The sequence below is a fragment of the Scatophagus argus genome, chromosome 23 (assembly GCF_020382885.2).
Source record: "Scatophagus argus isolate fScaArg1 chromosome 23, fScaArg1.pri, whole genome shotgun sequence".
In the NCBI taxonomy this organism is placed as follows: domain Eukaryota; kingdom Metazoa; phylum Chordata; class Actinopteri; family Scatophagidae; genus Scatophagus; species Scatophagus argus.
This window is the reverse complement of record NC_058515.1, coordinates 11,573,443-11,592,616: the sequence shown is the minus strand read 5'-3', so window position 1 is coordinate 11,592,616 and position 19,174 is coordinate 11,573,443. Positions and strand designations below refer to the sequence as shown.

The following is a 19,174-nucleotide window of genomic DNA, read 5'->3' as shown; positions in this document are numbered from 1 at the left end:
TTCTCTAAATGTTGAATTTTTCTCTTAGGAACTGCCTTTGCTGCCCTTCCCAAGTCCAGGAACAAACTATGTTAGCGCAACTTTCTCATCACAAGAGACAATTGCTAAATCTACATTTTCTTGTGTGCATATTTTGACTTCTAAGTATGCATCTTCAGCCCCAGAGATCCCTTATCCACTGAACTCTGGTTTGCTTTAACCTGTGTGCATTTCTGTAATCATTGTACTCACAAGTTCACCCCAGAGAAAACGAGAGAAAAAGAAGTAAAATGTCAAAAATATAAAATGAACTGAACTGATAGTGCAGGGCTGCCTGGGCCAATAAAGTATTAGCTCATCTTCTTCCAGTTGTTTGCTATCTGCAGCTTGAGGTTTAAGATCATTGTAAAAATCCTCTCAAGCCTGTCACAGGAGGCCCCGGAGCCCCATAACCTGGTGTGTTACGTTCCTTTCCTCTGGTACCCCAACAGTAGTTGAAGAGTGTTGACAGGCCTCCCTCATTGGTCAGGGACGCTTCTTCATTCATATGACTCACAGTTGCCTCTCTTGCTGCAGTGCTGATTAATATGAGTTTTAAACAGATCACAACTGATGGCAGAGATGATGCTTCGTTTTATTCAGATACTGTTTTAGATAATGGAAGATGGTTTAACGGCAGATGTTCTTCCATAAGCTCAGCTTGGGTGGTGCTGACCGCTTCTCACACAAGACACCGATGGTGAGTTCACACTACGTTGTCGCCAGCGTTGATGAAAAGGGAGGACCTCACCAAAACAAAAGATGAGGATTTTCCTGTCACACACCCGCTGCCTTTCACGGACATGCTTTTAATGGTTGACAAGTGCATTTTAATTTAATAAAAGCTAAAGGGCTGTCATCATGTTTGATGTCTTTAATCTTTAATAAGAGAACTGTTACGCTGGGACTTCTTCATATTAAAGAAATATCTTCCATATAGACAAACAGACTAAGAGTGTCCTAAGAGGCTCAAAAACTCATGCTGTAAAAATGTCTCTCTTTGAAATAATTAATCCTGAAGAATTAATCATAAATATAAAAAGTAGAAGACAATTTTCATGAGAATGTCTAATCTGTGGTTTCACATTACCTGAAATGCTGGCCATCAATTTATAACACTGTCTTTAGTTTTAGGGGAGAAAATTATATTATGATACCATTGAAACATCTGCTTTACCAATAATAGCAGCATTAATAGCCTAGAAATATAGGATAACTTAATGGTTATTATTTGAGTAGTATTTTCAGGCAATAAATATAGTTATGTATTAAAAGTACTGGCAAAAGTACAAGTAAAAGATCCAATATTCAAAAAAAAAAACAAAAAAAAAAAACAAAAAACAAACAAACTTGAATTTCCCTTAGGATCAATAAAGTATCTATCTATCTATCTATTCAGTATTTTCAGTATTTTTCCTACTATCTGATTTTTTTTTTACCTGATAGCCTATAAATTAATTTTAAAAAACGTTCCACCGTGGCTTTGGTGTGGAAATATGCTAATTAACTAGTGACTAAAGTTATCAAATAGAACAAGTACAATAGTTACCTCTGGTTGAAAGTACATAGAAGCAGGCAATTGAAATACTCAAGTAAAGTACATGTTCCTCATAATGAAATAAATGCATTTAATTACATTCCTTCACGGGTTCAATTTTAAAACCCACCTGCCGCACATATTCCCATTAGTACAAAATGTTGCAAAACAGTTCATTATTTTCTAATTGCCCATTTTTATTGCCAATTCTCCGTCAACACATGTGGACTGTGCCTTTAATAAGCGTGCGGTAAACCCCGCCTTTTTCTGTACTTCCTCTTTGACCAAGTCAGACTTGATAAATCAACAAAAGATACAATGATTGCTAGTTCAGTTTCCTCACGTCTACTGCATCGATAATAGACTACTTTAGCCTGGCTGTAGATTCCGGTCGATTCTGTGTTGTTGTGTAGCTATCAAAAAACACCAAATCATGGCCGGTTAGACAGCCGTTAAAATAATGTCTTTATCGTGAATGTAAGCACACAAAGTATTTCTTTTAAACGTGTGCACACAGTAGTAGCGTAGCTGTCCGTGTGAGCAGCAGTTTGAACAGGGTTCTGTACAGTGTTGTGTTGAGCCGAGGCCTTGTCGCAACCATCCGCTCGCAAACTCTCAAATAACCGTCCGGGATTTCATGTTGAAGACGTCAGGTTTTTGGCTAGAATTTAGTGTTTTCCCGTCGGAAGATGGAAACTGATAAATTCAATTATGTTTACAGTTGTGATCTGGACATCAACGTTCAACTTAAGATGTAAGTTTTGTGCTTAAACGCTTTTGGCCAAGCGGTTGTGAGTAATCTGTCTTGTGACTTAAGGATGCTTGCTATATTTGTTGTGTGTGTGTGTGTGTGTGTGTATCTGTGCTTGTGTGTGTTTGGTCGACATGTGTGTAGTCGACTTGTGTTTTTGTTTTCACTTTAAGCTTTAAACTAATCTGTTTATCACAGTTTAATTAACAGACCAGTGAATGCCTCATGCCGTCATTGCAGATTGCAGAGTGATGTGTTAAAATGTGTTTATTCTGATCTTGTACTTGTATTAACCCTTTAGTCCAAGGACAGAAAATTAATATACAACAGTTCTTGATAGTTGACTATTGATATCGTTGACAAAGCTACTAAGAAACTGATTAATCGGTTAATGGAAAGAATGATTCATAAGCTCATCATATTTGTTTGTTTGTGTCCAAAATGTGTGTGGTATTTACTTTAGTAGTTTTACAGAATACATTATTGTTATTACACGATTATATTGCTGTATTGTTGATGAATTGGGACATTTGTTGTGTTTTATTTTTATTGTGTTGTCCTTTATTGCATTTATTGTATTTGTTAAGCAAATTTCCTGCGCTATTGGGACGATAATGTTACTATTCTGGTCATTGTAGGATATTTTGTTTTGTTGTCAGGCAGGTTACACATCATAGTGTTGTTTTTTCTTTCACATAAGAACAAAACAGAAATAAAACTGTACTTTCTCATGTCGATGAAGGAATCTGTGAGAATATACTGATACTTACATATTGATGTTAAATTTTGAAAAGTTTACTTATGTTCCTGTTTTATGTTACATATTGGAAATAGTGAAATAGTGTTAAGGCAAAGAGAGATACATGATGCTAGTTTAAGTTGTTTTCTCAATCATCACAGCCTCTAGTCTTTATTCTTTTGCAATTAGAATAGTTTCTAAAATGTAATCGAAAATTGCATTTAGCATTGCATTTAAGTGCAGTCTGTAAAAGCCAGGTTTAAGAAAATGTTATGAAGACACTTTGACGAACAGGTTTGAAATGTTGACTTAATAGTGAGAGGACAAGCTGAAGCACTACTGACAACATCAGCAAACGACATACTTGTTTCTCCTCCTCCTCACTTCTCTACCTTGTCTCTCTTTTCTCATCTCCCAGAGGCAGTTTAGAAGGAAAGCGAGAGCAGAAGAGCTACAAGGCCCTGCTCGAAGACCCCATGTTGCGGTTCTCTGGACTGTACCAGGAGAACTGTTCGGACCTGTATGTCACCTGTCAGGTGTTTGCTGAGGGAAAACCTCTCGCCCTGCCCGTTCGCACCTCGTACAAAGCGTTTAGCACACGTTGGAAGTGAGTATTAATCTGTCTCCTTTCTTTCCCGACTGCTTTGATGTAAAAAGTAAAACTTTAAGTTTTCTGTAATTTAAGTCTTAGTTTTTGTGATTTAGCCTCAATTTAGAAGAGACATTCCCCACAAAATCAAATTATAAACAACTTCTGTGTAATGTCCATTATAATATTTTCACCACCAAATATGAAATATTCCTCCCTGTCCTTTCTCAGAGTTTACACCAAACCAATAATAGCATATCCTTTCTCCTGCATCTTCAAATAAAAAGTTACGTTTCAGTTCCTCAGACCTTTATCTCCTTACACTCACTATATCCTGTACTCTGTCATCTCTCCTGCTGTCCTGTGCAGCTGGAACGAGTGGCTGCGGTTGCCAGTCAAGTACCCCGACCTTCCCCAAAGTGCCCAGGTTGCTCTCACAGTGTGGGACATCTATGGGCCTGGCAGAGCTGTCCCCGTTGGGGGAACCACCGTCTCCCTGTTTGGCAAATATGGGTGAGTCCAAGCTCTCTTTACTAGTTTTGCTTTTGCTTATGGAATGAAGCGGTTTTAGTTAATTTTTGAAACGCCTCCATCTGTGTTCTTCCAGTATGTTCCGGCAAGGGATGCATGATCTGAAAGTTTGGCCCGGTGTGGAGGGGGACGGAGGTGAGCCCACCACCACCCCAGGACGCACCAGCAGCAGCCTGACAGAGGACCAGATGGGCAGGCTTGCTAAGGTACAATAGTATGTGGGGCAGAGGATTGGCGAGTGAGGGGGAATTGTTTTAGTGTAGGCTAGCAGGCGGAGAGGGGAGGACTGAATAGAGGTTGAGAGAAGGGATGGGGGGAAAGAGATAAGATGGGGGGTGAACGAGAAAAATTGCTGGAAAAGGAGCAAAAGCATCCGATTCGTGTCTAAACCATCGTCTGTTCCAGGGCCCTGACCTGGAGGTACTCAGTAATGTGAGTACAAGTGGAAGAGTTAGTGTTGGCAATGCAGAATGTGTGCGTGTTTGTGTACTGTATGTGTGTGAAGAAGGCCTTGGTCCAAATGTATTTGCAAATAAATTTCATTACTTTCTTTTCATATTAGAACAATTCAGACTGTGTCAGGGAAACTTCATCTATGAAGTCCCTGAACATTTTGCATTGCTCTATGTGGGACACTTGTATGTTATTATAAACCCATTGAACGCATTTACAAATACATTTTTGACCTGGGTTTTTGTGTGAACACCTGTCTGTCAGGGTCTACGGCTGCGATCTTGAAAGCATCACACACACTGGTTTTTAAGTTTTCTGCTGTTGTCATATGTTAGTGTATGTTTTGTCAGTGTGTGTGCACGTTTTTCTTGTTTATGTGGACACAAGAAAATTATTTGTCAACTTGTTGCAGCTTATTGTAATATTTGGAAGAGGGCAAATGGGAGTTCATTTCATTTTAACATCATCTGATTTTAGTCACTAAATTCCCTAAACAGACTCATTGGTTCTTACATTTTTATTCTTTTGCAGTTTAAATCATATTTCAAGTTTTTGTCTAGGATGCTAGCAGATCACATGTTGTTTCATAGAGTGAATACTAATGCTAACCAGCTGAACTGTGGGCTTCCTGTTCATAGCCAAATGTGTGCTTACATTCCCGACACCCACACTGACTGACGAGTGGATTGGCTGCTGTGCTGACTGTGTAACTGGAGATGCGGGATTGGCTGCTGGCACTGGATTTGTGCATGATTGGTCGAGCTGTTTGCACATCAGCCACCATGCTGTGACCAGTTCTGCTGCAACCTCAGTTTCTTTGTATTTTGGTAGACATTTCTTTCTTTTTTCCTGACCCCCCCCCCCCCCTCCCCTCTCTCTGTCCAGCTGACAAAGGCCCATCGACAGGGCCACATGGTGAAGGTTGATTGGCTGGACCGTCTGACCTTCAGAGAGATTGAGATGATCAACGAGGTGAGTTTATTTGGCTGGACTGAGTCAGCATTTTTTATTCCTGTAGTGGAAAAGCCCACTTTGTTCCAGGCTGGAATAACTGAACAAATGGCAAATGGATTGCTGTGAAGTTTGATGCAGACATTCATGGTCCCCTGATGATGAAGCCTACTTGCTTTTCCTTTTGACTTTTACTCCGGTGCCACCATGAGGTTAACATTTGTGGTTTTGAGTTAAATCTTTTGACCAACTACTGGATGTATTGCCTTAATTTATTAACTTAATTCCTCTCAGCATAGCCTCTAATAACTTCAGTAAACATTATTAACATTTCATCTCAAAATTTTTTCAGCCACAGAAAGCCATTTGAATTAATTTATATTCACCAGGGGCCACAGACATGACTCCAAATGAAAAATAATGTTGCTCCGTAACTACTGGAAGTGCAAAATAGCATCTGTTTGCTTAAAAGTTCTCCTCAAGTACGTCAATGTTTGGTTATTGCAGGCTTAAAGGTTTTGCATTTGTCACCTGCCCATTCTTTGTAGTAGTCTTTTACTAAATATTTGTTGTCTTCTGAATTCAATGTAAAAATTCTTTTCGTGTGTGTCACTGCAGAGTGAGAAACGTAGCTCTAACTTCATGTACCTCATGGTGGAGTTTCCGCGTGTCAAGACAAACGACAAGGAGTACAGTATTGTCTATTATGAAAAGGTATTGTCATCTTTACAACATCTAAGGAGAGAAGTTTGACATGTAATATCCATAAAGATGCAGCTGTCTGCGTTACAACTGACTGGTCTATTTCCTCTTTCTCCACTCAGGATGGTGATGACGCTTCACCCGTCCTTACCAGCTGTGACATTGTCAAAGTTCCTGACCCACAGATGGGGATGGTGAGAAGACACACACACACACCCCTACAAACACACTTAAAATGTGGAAAAGACTTTTGCTCTATTTTCCAATTCACGGTCTCTCTACAGGAGAACCTGGTTGAGAGCAAACATCACAAACTGGCTCGTAGCCTCCGCAGCGGACCCTCGGATCATGACCTGAAGCCTAACGCTGCCACACGTGACCAACTTAATGTAAGTCTAGTTTTTATTTAGGGCCCATATATATAATCACATCCAAATCCAAAAAAAGGAGTAAAAAGGCAAAGTGGTGCAGTTATTTATATAGTGTTAAGTGAATGTACTTCTGCTAAATGATAGAAAAAACATATTTCATGAAAATGAAATTTAGAGAAACTACACAGTTATTAAACAACAAATAAGCACTGTTGCAATATAGGTAATATTTATTTGGTAAATTCAGGAGCACTGGCATTACACTCATGGGCCTCTTGACAATTTTACAGATGCTTTGAATGTAACTCAGCTCAGTTCAGCTGAAAACAAAAAAGCTCCAGAAAGGTTACACTCTACAGGTCTACAGTCAATTTGCCATGAACGTTTCTGCATTTGTAGTGACTGTAAATCACTGAAACTGAATTGATATCTGTGTGTGGGTCTGTATGAACCAACAGATCATCGTAAGCTACCCTCCAACAAAGCAGCTGAGCTCTGAAGAACAGGACCTGGTGTGGAAGTTCAGGTACTACCTCACCACACAGGAGAAGGTGGGTATCTTTGTTATGTTCTGCTCCGCTATACCCAAGGCTACTCGGGTTTTTATTCCAATCCTCAAGATTCAAATGGTGTGTGCAATCTTGCACATGTCAACTGCTTCCTCTTCTTCCTCCTCCGCATCTTGCTGCAGGCCCTGACAAAGTTTCTCAAGTGTGTGAACTGGGATCTGCCCCAGGAGGCCAAGCAGGCTCTGGAGCTGCTGGGGAAGTGGAGGCCGATGGACGTGGAGGACTCCCTGGAGCTGTTGTCTTCACAGTTCACCAACCCCACGGTCAGACGCTACGCTGTGGCACGTCTGCAGCAGGCGGATGATGAGGTAGGTGTAGGAGGATGCAGGGAGAGTCAGGAGGAGTGTGGGTGGAGGATGATCACTCTCTGTGTATGAACTTGTAGAAAAGTTTTCAATGTCCTATTCCAAAGTCCTATAAACGGCATTAAGAAGTAAAGTAATATTAAGCACACATTAACAGAAAAGCGGATAAATCTAAGCTTTAAATCCAAAATATGACTTAATTGCAAAGAAACTCTGGTTGTACCATCAACATAATTATTGCCATCTCCTCTCTCTCTTTAGGACCTGCTGATGTATCTCCTCCAGCTGGTCCAGGCGCTCAAGTATGAGAACTTCAGTGATATCCAGGGAGGCCTGGAGCCAGGCAGCAAGAGAGAAAGCCAGGGGCTTTCAGATGACTCCGCACTGGACAGGTCAGCACTTGGATGAGAAATTAAAACAGCGTCCCTGGCTGTCGATCATAAATAAATCAACAGTACTAGCAGCTTTGACAGAAGCGAGGCAGCACATATGGAGGCTCTCTTGTGGTCTGTTGATGACTTGTAACTAGATCTAAATTCATGTACTTGCTGCTTTGCGGAATTTGATTATTTTTCTTTCACGTGCCGTAATGAACTCTTAGGGTGTTATGATTTTACTGGCCTTCGCTCTGTACAGCTCGGGCCAGAACCTCGGGCTGTCAGCTGGAGAAGGAGCACGGATTAAATCTTGCTGAACATAACAGCTCTTCAGTTTAAAGGACAGGCCCGTAATTTTTTGTATATTTGAGGGTTTTAGCTTTCCATTGCCGTCCGCAACATATTCCGATTCAAACATTTACTTTGATTACAAACGGTAAGCTACAGATCCTGAAATGAAGGCTTAATAATAATAAAATCATCTCCCACCTCTAAGCTTAAAGACTTAAGTCAGTTTTAATTGCTATGTTCTCTAATGATTTTTGTGTATTGTTTTTTTTTTTGTTTGTTTTGTTTTGTTTTTAACTCTTCCTGTAGTTCTCAGATCCTGTCTGGCACATCTGGACCTCCCACTGCTCCACAGAAAGGCAAGGAAGGAGCTGACAATGAAAACCTTGAGGTACAAAACGCAAAATGTCACTGGAAAGAAAACTACTTTAAACACCAGCAGGGAGTCAGAAACACACAGTGTGTTTGTTTCAGCCTGGCACTGATGTATTTACTGTGTTTTTGTCTCTTTGTAGCAGGACTTGTGCACATTTCTCATCTCCCGCGCTTGTAAGAACTCTACACTTGCCAATTATTTGTATTGGTGAGTACAATTCAAGACAGCTTCGTCAATGAAAATGTCTATGAGCTTATCTGTCAGTGAAACTTCTGTGTGTGTGTCTTCTTCAGGTACGTGATTGTGGAGTGTGAGGATCAGGACACCCAGCAGAGAGATCCTAAGACCCACGAGATGTACCTCAATGTCATGAGGAGGTTCAGTCAGGCTTTACTCAAGGTCAGGACTAAACATAAACTGTACTGTACACTTGGGTTAAAAAAAGTTACTGACAGAACCAGACACACGACAGTGGTATGTACCAGCTGAACTACTTTGTCCCTTCCCTTTGTAACACAAACACGTCTTCCCTCCAGGGTGATAAGAGTGTGAGGGTGATGCGGTCGCTGTTGGCCGCCCAGCAGACGTTTGTAGACAGACTGGTGCAGCTGATGAAAGCTGTGCAAAGAGAGAGCGGAAATCGCAAGAAGAAGGTAAGAACAGAGTTACCCGCACGTGAAAAAACCTGCTAAACCTCTACGATATTTTCTCTGAGTTTACGTGTTGAAATTATGACGAATGTGTTTCTGCATTTTATTGTACGAATATCTCTAAATCTACATTGATTCTGGTGGTTTATTTTAACTGCAACAGCACCTGACTGCACTAATCCTGGTGAGTTGTGTAAACAGCAGCATCCCTCCTCATTTGTTTGCAGACAGAGCGGCTGCAGGCTCTGCTGGCTGACAATGAGAAGGTCAATCTTTCAGAGATAGAGCCGATTCCTCTTCCCCTGGAGCCTCAGATCAGGATCCGAGGCATCGTCCCTGAGACCGCCACTCTCTTTAAGGTATAGAAAAAGTAACTTTAATCTGCATAAATGATTTTTTTTTAAAACCAGTACCTGTGTGATGCATTGTGTACAATTCTGTTCCCTGTGTGTGTGTCTCAGAGTGCTCTGATGCCAGCCAAGCTGATCTTCAAGGCTGAGGATGGAGCCATGTACCCAGTTATCTTCAAACATGGAGACGACCTGAGACAGGATCAGCTCATCCTTCAGATCATCTCGCTCATGGACAAAGTAAGCATACTCTTCTGTTAGCTGATTTAAGCATTTGCTGATAGGCCCTGTTTAATCTGATTGGACTGCCTGACATTTAAACCGACAGCCAAGCTATAACCTTTTAAGCCACCATTTACCTAATTAATTAAAATGTTTGCATTTTGTTTTGGGGCATATAGCTATTGAGAAAGGAGAATTTGGACCTGAAGTTGACGCCTTATAAAGTCTTGGCCACCAGCACCAAGCACGGTGAGAAGTCTTGACCACTCATTGCTCTGTTTGGTAGAAAACAGGGTGAATAAATACAGACACTGAGCATTTGTTTACTAGTTCCAGTTTAATAATGAATTTCCTTGTGAATGTTATCTTGTGAAAACAGCAGCAGCTCATTTAGCTGCTGAAAGAACAATGAAAAAAAAAAAGTAACAGAATTGTGTTGTTGTTCCAGGTTTTATGCAGTTTGTTCAGTCCGTTCCTGTTGCTGAAGTCCTCGCTACGGAAGGCAACATCCAGGTGAGCAGAAACAGCCACTTATACTCAGTTCTAGCTGATCACACAACGTAACCTGCCCTTCTAATCACATCATTTATTTCAACAGAGCTTCTTCAGGAAACACGCACCAAGTGAAAAAGGACCCTACGGCATCAGCTCAGAGGTGATGGACACCTACGTCAAGAGCTGCGGTGAGTCTCAGAGGTTGTCTCAGATTTACCCGAGGAACACAGCAGGTGATCCTATCAGTCTAATCGGTATTTGTCTCCCTGCATCCTTCCAGCTGGTTACTGCGTCATCACATACATCCTAGGAGTAGGAGACAGACACTTGGACAATCTGCTACTGACAAAGACCGGTGAGGCAGACATCTTCTTTCAGATGCTAATTAATTAACATCCTGGTTTATGGAACGGTTTCACAACATCGTCTCTTCATGCAGGGAAGCTCTTCCACATCGACTTTGGGTACATCCTGGGTCGGGACCCCAAACCGCTGCCTCCGCCCATGAAGCTGAGCAAAGAGATGGTGGAGGGGATGGGGGGCATGCAGAGCGAGCAGTACCAGGAGTTCAGGAAGCAGTGCTACACAGCCTTCCTGCACCTTAGGAGGTAAGAGATGGGACACAAATATACAAGCATCAGATATGACTCTTTGTTGTGTAAGCAATCATTCCATCAAAGCATATCTGTTTATCCGAAGGCAACTGGACTCACCGCAGGTTCTCAGAGACGTTTCACTTTGGGTGTCCCAGGTATTTAAATGGTGTCGTAGGCCACCTCCTCTGATCAGAGATGGCTTCCTTCACCCCTCTTTCAAACCCCTCATTCAAAGAGGGGACAAGGGACACTTTGTGATCCTTTCTGTCCCTTTTACACCATGACTCATGTGACCCTAATGACTCACATGATGACCCCACAAGAGCTTAAATATCTGGGACTCCCCAACAGTTGGTCAGAACTGAAGAGGTTTCTTGGATGAGAGGTGAAATGTCTCAAAGAACCTCCAGAAAGTCCAGCTGCCTTTGCAAAACTTTTAATTTATGTACATATCAATCGTATATACCATCTGTAAAATAAATAAATAAATAAATAATAATATCCATAGCAATAACCTTACACTGTACATACATGTAACTGTAGATATTGTATCTCTGCACTTCTGCTTATTGCATTTATGTTTAGATGCTAACTGCATTTTGTTGCCTTGTACTTGTTACATGTGAAATGACAACGTTGAATCTAATCTAATCTAATCTAACCTAGTCAGACCTTTCCAGCAGTTTTGCATGTTTTCATCTACAAATCATGTCTATTTTACATTATCGCCGACCATTTTCCAAAGCTTTCAAATGATTTCCTACCTTTGTGGCAGCTGCTGGTATCAAATTATATCAGCAAAGCATGAAAATAAAAAAGTGCAGCAACTTTAAACTTCAGTCATGCCAAGTATCCTTCTGCCCATTTCTTCAGATACTCCAACCTGATCCTGAATCTGTTCTCTCTCATGGTGGATGCCAATATTCCTGACATTGCGCTGGAGCCCGATAAAACAGTTAAGAAGGTAAGTTTGTGGTTCCTGGAAAGCAACCTCGCATGAACGATAGTTAATATTTAACTGATGAGAGTTTAATTAATCAGGGCTCTTTAAATGCAGTCAAGCAATAATACGGGCAAATCTTAAATTATGTTCCTCCAGGTGCAGGACAAGTTCAGATTGGACCTTTCGGATGAGGAGGCTGTGCATTACATGCAGAGTCTAATTGACGAGAGTGTGGGCGCTCTGTTTGCTGCTGTGGTTGAGCAGATTCACAAGTTTGCTCAGGTATGTGTACTCGAACACACCACATACCTAAAAAAGAAAACTGACAGCTGTATCCGGGGAACCACAGCATAAGGACCATACAAACTTTGCTCGATAAATGATGTACTTTCTGCTATCAATTGTGTACACTCACATCACTGCTGCACATTTTACATGCTATCAGTCTTAAGACGATTATTAAGATTGGAAAGAAAGGCAGATTTCTTTCTGACAAGGAGACACAAATAGCCATGTAACATGTTTCACATTTCTTTGATTTACTATCTGTCTAAAGCAGGCTTAGTCCCCAACAGGTGATTTTAATTCTGCTGTAAATGTAACTGAAACCAGTGCCATTTAACTGGGTAAAAAACAGTCAGCTCTAACGTTCGGACAGTTTGGAATAAGCAAGCTGAAACACGCAATACCTGCTTTGGCAACGTGTTTAAAAGTTCATTTCTATTATTTAATCTTTCCAACTCTGTTCAGTACTGGCGCAGGTGAGCACAACAGAAGAGACGGTTGAGATGAAGCTGAACTGGATCGACCTTGTGCGGCAGGAAGACGCGATGCTAAGGCTCTGACCTGACGACACCGTGAGCGTGTAAGAGGTGAAAGAAAGAAACCTAATGACACTGTTTAAAAAAGAAAAGAAAAGAAAAAAAAAGCCAAGAATGCACTGCCAACCTTTACTGCAAGATGGCTAAACAAAGACACTGACGTCTTAGTTTGCTTATGTATATATAATGTATATTAATAATTAAATGAATGAATGAAATGTATGGCCAAATTAAAGATTGTTGATACAAGTGAACATAATGCTGTGTTTTTGGTTTTTTTTAACTGAACTTCTAAAGCAGTGTGTCTTTTTCATCATGTTAGCCCAAAAAAGTGCTGCTATGCAGCGTTTATGGCGCGCAACATGTTTATTCATTTACCATTGCTGGCCATCTGTGGACGGTCATACGATCAACGCTGGGGGTAGAAACTACCCTCAGAGGGATGGTGAGTCACCGAGCGAGTGACTAAGCATTTCCTGCCAGACACAAAGAGACATTAAAGTCCAGTCAGTTCATGCTATTTAGAGCACAAACTACATCTCTAAAGGTAAGGTCTTTTATTCTGTAACGTTACTCTGGAGTCATGCGCAGCCACTGATTAGTGTAAACTAAGAAACACTCAATTGATGATTTTACGTTTGGTAGAACAAAAGACAACAGCATCTAAAAGTGACACCTGTGAATGCAGTTTTGCACCTGCAGCAGACAGAAGACTTCATTATAACAACAGCTATAACGACTACGGCAGATGACTTAGCTCTAGTTTTAGTCTGGATGTGATAACCACACAGGAAAAACAGTAAGACAGAAGCTGGGAAGTCATATACAGATTATAGTTCAAAGCTGACAAAATATGTAGGCAAGTTACTGTGACTAGGTCAGCAGGGTTTGCTAACTTTGCACTCTTACAATTCTGTAGTGAGATAATGAGGTTTTGGTTTTATACATGATTGGTTATCAGCTTTGAAGTTAGTAGTTACACAGAACATTGGAGTAGACCCCCTCCTCCTCCTCCTCCTCCTCCTCCTCCCAATCATCAGTGAGTTTTAAGTGCACAAATGTGATCCGAGAGAATCAAAACAGAAATTAAAATGAGAAACGAGCATAACAAGGTCACCGCAGGAGTCGGTGAGCCAAAGCCACAAGACAGCACATGCCAAAACACACACACAACCAGAGGATATTTTCAGAAAAATTACTGCAAATAGCAGAATATTAAAAACAAAAAAGGGTCATGTGTAGGTCTGCCACTTCTGCACACTGGAGAGAACAGCAGCCCGACTGTTGTGTTGTCAGGTGCTCATTCGCACGAGCCAGCTTATTGCTTCACAATGTGAGCACTGTGCTTGTTAATAAAAGCCTTGCACAGAGCTTGTATATGGAGGGTTCAACAGCCCCCCCATGTCACTGCTGACTCTGGAAAAGGTAGAAAAGGAAACAAACAATGCTGGACGGCCAAACCCCCAAGGCTCCCCAATGTTGCGGAAAGAATGCAACACCAGCAAAACAGAAGGCAGAAAAGCGAAATGTCAAGATGTTCCTTGTTTTCATGCAAGAGGCAAAAAGAGGCGTCAGTCACGGGGAAAAGGCAGCGATGGGGCAACTGTGAGTCAGAGCAATGAGTGAAAGCAAAAACTACCCTGTGTTATCATTTTCGGGTAGAAAAAAATGCAGGATGACGGCGCTGCTGGCTGCATGTAGGTGGGGGGTCAGATGTTTTCTTTCTTATGAAGCTTATGGTTTGGACTGAAGTCTTGACCGTCACTGGACCTCAGCACAAAAAGGCAGAGGGGGAAGAGCTACAACCAGGTTTAGATTTTTCACTGAATCGGTGGCACACACACACACACACACACAGAAAACAGCTCAGTTTGGACTCGTAGGATAAACTATTTCTGCTTCACCGGCGATTCTCCCTCTTCAAGCAGATCTCCGACTCATATCAGACTGACAAGCAGAGCCAGACGAATGTGCTTACATGTTTATCACATTTCCAACACTTGATGACAGATTTACACGTTAGACGTCATCTGATGGCCTCCAATACGGAATTCAATTTTGCGTGACCTTTATTGCACATTGTTTTCATTCATCTTCCTAATAATGGACTCCATTCAAGTCCAAGGTCTTGGAGAAATGACAGTCAGAGGTCAGAGATCTTTCTCAGAGAGATTTCAGCACACATTGCTGTCATGGAGTTTGAACCTCCCTGCAATACATTATAGCTTATTGACCTTTAGTCATTATTTATAATTATCGATTAGGCTGCAGATTATCTTCTCAAATAATCGAGCAAATGTTGCTACAGTTTCCAAAAACCCAAGTCTTCAAACAGTCCAAAACACAAAGATATTACATTTTCTGTCACATAAGACAGCTGGCCAACTTCATATAACTTCAGACCTCGCACAGCAGTCATTATGAATTTATTTCCCACTCTGGTTTGAAAACCAAATGGAAAGACAAGAATAAAAGTAAAGTAAACAAGCACGTCATGCAGACCAGATTCAGCAGGTGCTGGTTGAATTTAATTACGGTATACCTTCATTAAAATCGGGCAGTGCTCCATCATTCTTTAGGGAGGCAAACGAGAAGCATTTGAATTATCTGCCTGAACCCTCCCAACTGGCTCCTTTCAGCGCAAAGAAAACTCATTTCCAGCTTGAGCTGCTAACAATATATTCACATTTGTCAGTTTCTTGCATAAATGAATCGTGTAAACAAATGATTTTGATAAGAACAAGATCTTAATTTTGGCAATTTAAAAATATGCTCGTTATGTCTAAGATATATTTGGGCTGTTTTACATTTTAAGTAATGGCTCTTGCTTCTAAAGTATTGCAAACATGGTATTGGTATTTCTGTACCGTATTTCAAGTACGTATTGAGTAATCCTAGAACAGAACCACTGCAGCACACTGATGATGTGAAGCTTGGCCCTACAGACCCCTGCTGACATCAGTCTTTATAGAGCAACACTCACAGTGAGATGCAGTCTCCCTTTGTCCCACATGTCTCGTCAGCTGAGTGAGATGCAGACAGGATGCTGATTCCAGAGCCCAGGCCTCGCTCCAACTCCATCCCACCGCTGTCCCAATGCGCCACACCTGAGCTGGAGAGAGGACCACTGGAGTTTCCCAGGGTCGAGGTCTGGTCCTGGTTGGAGGGAAGACTGGAGGAGGAGTCGATGGAGATTTGATCATCGGCGATCTCCACATGGATGTCACCAGGATCGACAGGTACCAGGGACAGAGGTACCAAAGAGACGGGATCGTGAACAGACACCTTAATGAAAGAAATACGGGTTCAATTGTCTATGTGTGAATACTGAAAAAAAAGGCAGAGAAATAAAGTGAAGGAAAAGTACCGGCGTCTTGGGTTCACTTTCAGCGGTTGGCGCGGCTCGTCTTGGTCTTCGCAGAAACATGGCGAGAAGTGGAGCGAGGAGCATAAAAGTCAGCCCAATTCCCAAAGAAATCAAGGGCAGCAGCCCTGAGGAGAGAACACACGGGTTAAACAAATCACGGCCCCAGCAAACAGACAAACTGTATAATTTCATGGACAATGTAGAATAGATTAAGGTAAACAAAAAGAGTCTGTGCAAATTCCTGAAAGTTTCTTAGCATCAAATTCACCTTTGAACTGGGACAAAAGCTTTTAACCCCAGCCTCCCAACCTTATTGCCTAACAATAAACTCTAAAGGTCATGGCATGATTTAACGGCCTGTAGCTGAAAAAGTTAATGTTTGACATATCTTCAGTCTTCCTCTCACCTGATCTGGGAACAGTTTCAACACACTGAGGGGCAGATTTCAAAGAAGCAGCCATGGAAAAGGTAGGGAAGGAGAAGTTGGCCACAGCACAGTAGTTCTGACCTGGAGCCAAGCCAGGGAAGGCCACATAGGTCACCACTTCCTGGCTCCAAACTGTACGGCTCTACAGTGGCAGTTTCAAATTAAAAGCACTGAAACAGTTAGCCGACATGGACAAATTTTAATAACTGACACTGATTTTAACAAGCAAAAAAGTGGATTACGATTTTATGCTCTCGGACTTGAAGTTGCATTATTTTGCACAGCGTTAAACTTCAGTTTTAATCTGGATGGAAACATCTGAATTAGCTTTCACTGTTCTACTGGAGTAGTCACTGGATGCACTGAGCCACATTCAAGTTTACTCAACATTTGTTTACTCAATGAGACTTTTGCAGGGAAAAACACTTCAAGCGTATAATGGATAACCAATTTTAAATAAAGTTTCCTTCTTTCCATCTAGTTTTATATATAAACACAAAAAACAGGGGAAAACATATTCCAGACCTGATATTCAGAGTGATTGAGCCTGTTGTATACAGTCACTGTAGTCCAGGGGTCAATCAGCTCAGAGATGGGACAGCACCTCTCCAGAGAGCACCTCCTGTTGGCAGCACATGGGAACTGCACCTTCACCAACAGCTGATCGTCTTGCAAAGAGACTGACACAGTGGGAGGGCTGAAGGCTGGAGTGAGCAGAGGAACAGTCATTAGTTATGTTAGTTATTCTTACGTATTACACTTTAAGGCAGGTTGTTGTACTTTTAAAGGCTTCAAAACAAATGCAGCATTGAGCCAAGATCATTACGGTTGTTTTTCCTAATCAGCACTCCTGAACCTAGACACAGGAAAACCTGCGGGCGATCTGAATCACAGTTTTGTTTTGTTTTTTTAAAGGTGGTGTATTACAGGGACTGCAGACTGTCACTGACTGAGGTCACTGTAGTCGAACTTGCGTGGTTCGTTCCACACGGTGGAGCTGGGGCTGAGGTGGACACCAAGACGGATCATGTTGTACAGTTCAAAGTTCCAAAAGATCTGAGAGACGTCACAGCTGCGGGACGAGACCCAGACACACCACGGCACGTCCTGCCAGGGGTCCCTGCAACATTACACAGTCACAGTATGGCACAGCATGTGCATGAGCAAAAACAGACGGTAGGAATTTAGGAATATCTTCAAATTACAGGCTTTTCACTGACAAAATCATGCCTCAGCAACTGAAAGCCTTCAGAAAACTGAAATTATGTAAGTTATTCCATGCTTTCCCTCATCAACACCAGTGACTTTTGTAAATATACGTTTATCCTGAATTTGATGCCAGCAGCACATTTTTAAACAAGTTAGGGCAGGGGAAACAAAAGGCTGAGAAAGTGTGAAATGCTCAAAAAATACCATGAGAAAATACCAGTAAGCATATGTATTAAGCAACAAACCACCACAAATGAAGAAGAAGAAGCAAGAAAGCTGCAATAACATTGAACACAAAAGTTGCACGTGAAAGGATAAAATGTCCCATGTCTGCAGATAATAAGTTATTGCAGCAAAAATAGAGTGTGAAGTTACAGCACAACACACACACACACACACATACACACACACACTGTCAGACCCAGACACAGACAGTAGGACTTACCCCTGAGTCTTTGTCTGCACAGTGTAGGTGGTATTAGGACTGGCATGGGGACAATCCCACTGCAGGAGGCAGCCTAAATCCAGTGATTCCACTGCAGTGTAGCAGACTAAACCAGTCGACCCTGGGAAGTTCACACGAATCCCGTACACCAAAATAGCACAGTCACACAGATGCTTATTGACCCCTTAAGTCTGACTGTCACAACTTTCTAAACACTTGCAAGCATGAGCTTCCACTGAGGACAGGATGGCTTACTGAGACACAGGAAATGGCTACTGAAAAATACAATAAAAGAAAGAAAAAACACAAATAAAAACTCTGAAATTAACTTCAGTACTTACCTTTAATAATCAGAGTGACTGTGAAACACACCTCCATCAACTGACTCACACTTACACCTGACGTCTCCATGGGAACTTGGTGACCTCTGGATCAAACCAGCGAGACTGAGATCGTCTTAACTGCAGCCTGTACCGTACGGGAGGTGACCGACTCCCTTTTAAAGCAAGACAAATGCACCCGTAGAGACACCCTGAGGAGGAGATGGCATACGCTGCAGGGGAGAACGACAGACTGGAGTCAGCGGGAGCATGAAAGGGGTGGAGAGATAAGGATTTAATTGAAGGCCAGTGATTTTGTAAGAGAGAGGAAAGGCTGTAATCTGCTTAGGAGGAGGATGAGAAGTTTGAGAGACTGAGACGCAGGCAGAATATTAACCTGTTTGATGAAAACGATATAAAACCGATGATCAGAAAATGTGCATCATCATCGCTGACATTAACAACAGATAGGTAAATAAATTCATTTCATGAAGTTGCATGGAAGGAATAAAACAAAAGCACTAAGCAAATTAAAACGCAGAGATGACCGATGGAACTAAATGAGAAGTTAAGGAGTCGCCAAAGTTATGAAAACCATCATCATGACCATAAATGTCGACCTCGTGTTGAGGAAAAGTAATGGGATCTTATTCCCCCCATGCACCATGACATCTGGTTTTATGAAAATCAATCTGATAGATGAAATCAAAGTGGTGAACCGAAAGTCAACATCATCCCTCATTTTCTGTGGCTAATTAAAAAAAAAAAAAAA

At 41.6% G+C, this 19,174-nt stretch overlaps 2 protein-coding genes across 3 annotated transcripts; one reads left to right on the top strand and one right to left on the bottom strand.

The window, feature by feature from the left end:
• The first annotated feature begins 1,877 nt into the window (after nt 1-1,877).
• Nucleotides 1,878-12,893, top strand: pik3c3 (phosphatidylinositol 3-kinase, catalytic subunit type 3). Of its 2 annotated transcripts, none has more exons than XM_046379973.1 (25): nt 1,878-2,309; nt 3,464-3,652; nt 4,004-4,147; nt 4,242-4,371; nt 5,504-5,590; nt 6,188-6,283; nt 6,394-6,465; nt 6,556-6,660; nt 7,101-7,193; nt 7,334-7,519; nt 7,778-7,908; nt 8,491-8,572; nt 8,700-8,764; nt 8,851-8,956; nt 9,094-9,210; nt 9,435-9,566; nt 9,669-9,797; nt 9,959-10,028; nt 10,228-10,292; nt 10,378-10,462; nt 10,555-10,629; nt 10,714-10,882; nt 11,744-11,834; nt 11,970-12,095; nt 12,564-12,893. In XM_046379973.1, the coding sequence occupies exons 1-25, from the start codon at nt 2,245-2,247 to the stop codon at nt 12,576-12,578; spliced, it is 2,625 nt and encodes an 874-aa protein (XP_046235929.1). In that variant the 5' UTR covers nt 1,878-2,244; the 3' UTR covers nt 12,579-12,893. The 2 variants fall into 2 exon arrangements, with proteins under 2 accessions (XP_046235929.1, XP_046235928.1); XM_046379972.1 differs by having other exon boundaries at nt 1,879-2,309; nt 8,697-8,764.
• On the bottom strand, nt 10,098-19,115 carry LOC124054237. Its single transcript, XM_046379975.1, has 7 exons — nt 18,083-19,115; nt 17,379-17,548; nt 16,954-17,132; nt 16,408-16,570; nt 16,002-16,126; nt 15,618-15,919; nt 10,098-10,874 (listed from the first exon to the last, which is right to left on the bottom strand). Exons 2-7 carry the CDS (start codon nt 17,455-17,457, stop codon nt 10,856-10,858), a joined length of 867 nt encoding a protein of 288 aa, XP_046235931.1. The 5' UTR covers nt 17,458-17,548; nt 18,083-19,115; the 3' UTR covers nt 10,098-10,855.
• Nucleotides 19,116-19,174: the final 59 nt, after the last annotated feature.

What these genes read in the sequence shown, in the direction of transcription:
- pik3c3 (XM_046379972.1), top strand. Translation starts at nt 2,245, where the DNA reads ATGGAAACTGATAAATTCAATTATGTTTACAGTTGTGATCTGGACATC. An exon ending in ATCAACGTTCAACTTAAGAT is followed by an intron (nt 2,310 to 3,463) that starts GTAAGTTTTGTG and finishes CTCATCTCCCAG; the next exon opens with AGGCAGTTTAGAAGGAAAGC. An exon ending in TCATCTCGCTCATGGACAAA is followed by an intron (nt 9,798 to 9,958) that starts GTAAGCATACTC and finishes TGGGGCATATAG; the next exon opens with CTATTGAGAAAGGAGAATTT.
- LOC124054237 (XM_046379975.1), bottom strand. Translation starts at nt 17,457, where the DNA reads ATGATCCGTCTTGGTGTCCACCTCAGCCCCAGCTCCACCGTGTGGAAC. An exon ending in TGAAACTGTTCCCAGATCAG is followed by an intron (nt 16,127 to 16,407) that starts GTGAGAGGAAGA and finishes TTCTCTCCTCAG; the next exon opens with GGCTGCTGCCCTTGATTTCT. An exon ending in AAAGTGAACCCAAGACGCCG is followed by an intron (nt 15,920 to 16,001) that starts GTACTTTTCCTT and finishes TCTTTCATTAAG; the next exon opens with GTGTCTGTTCACGATCCCGT.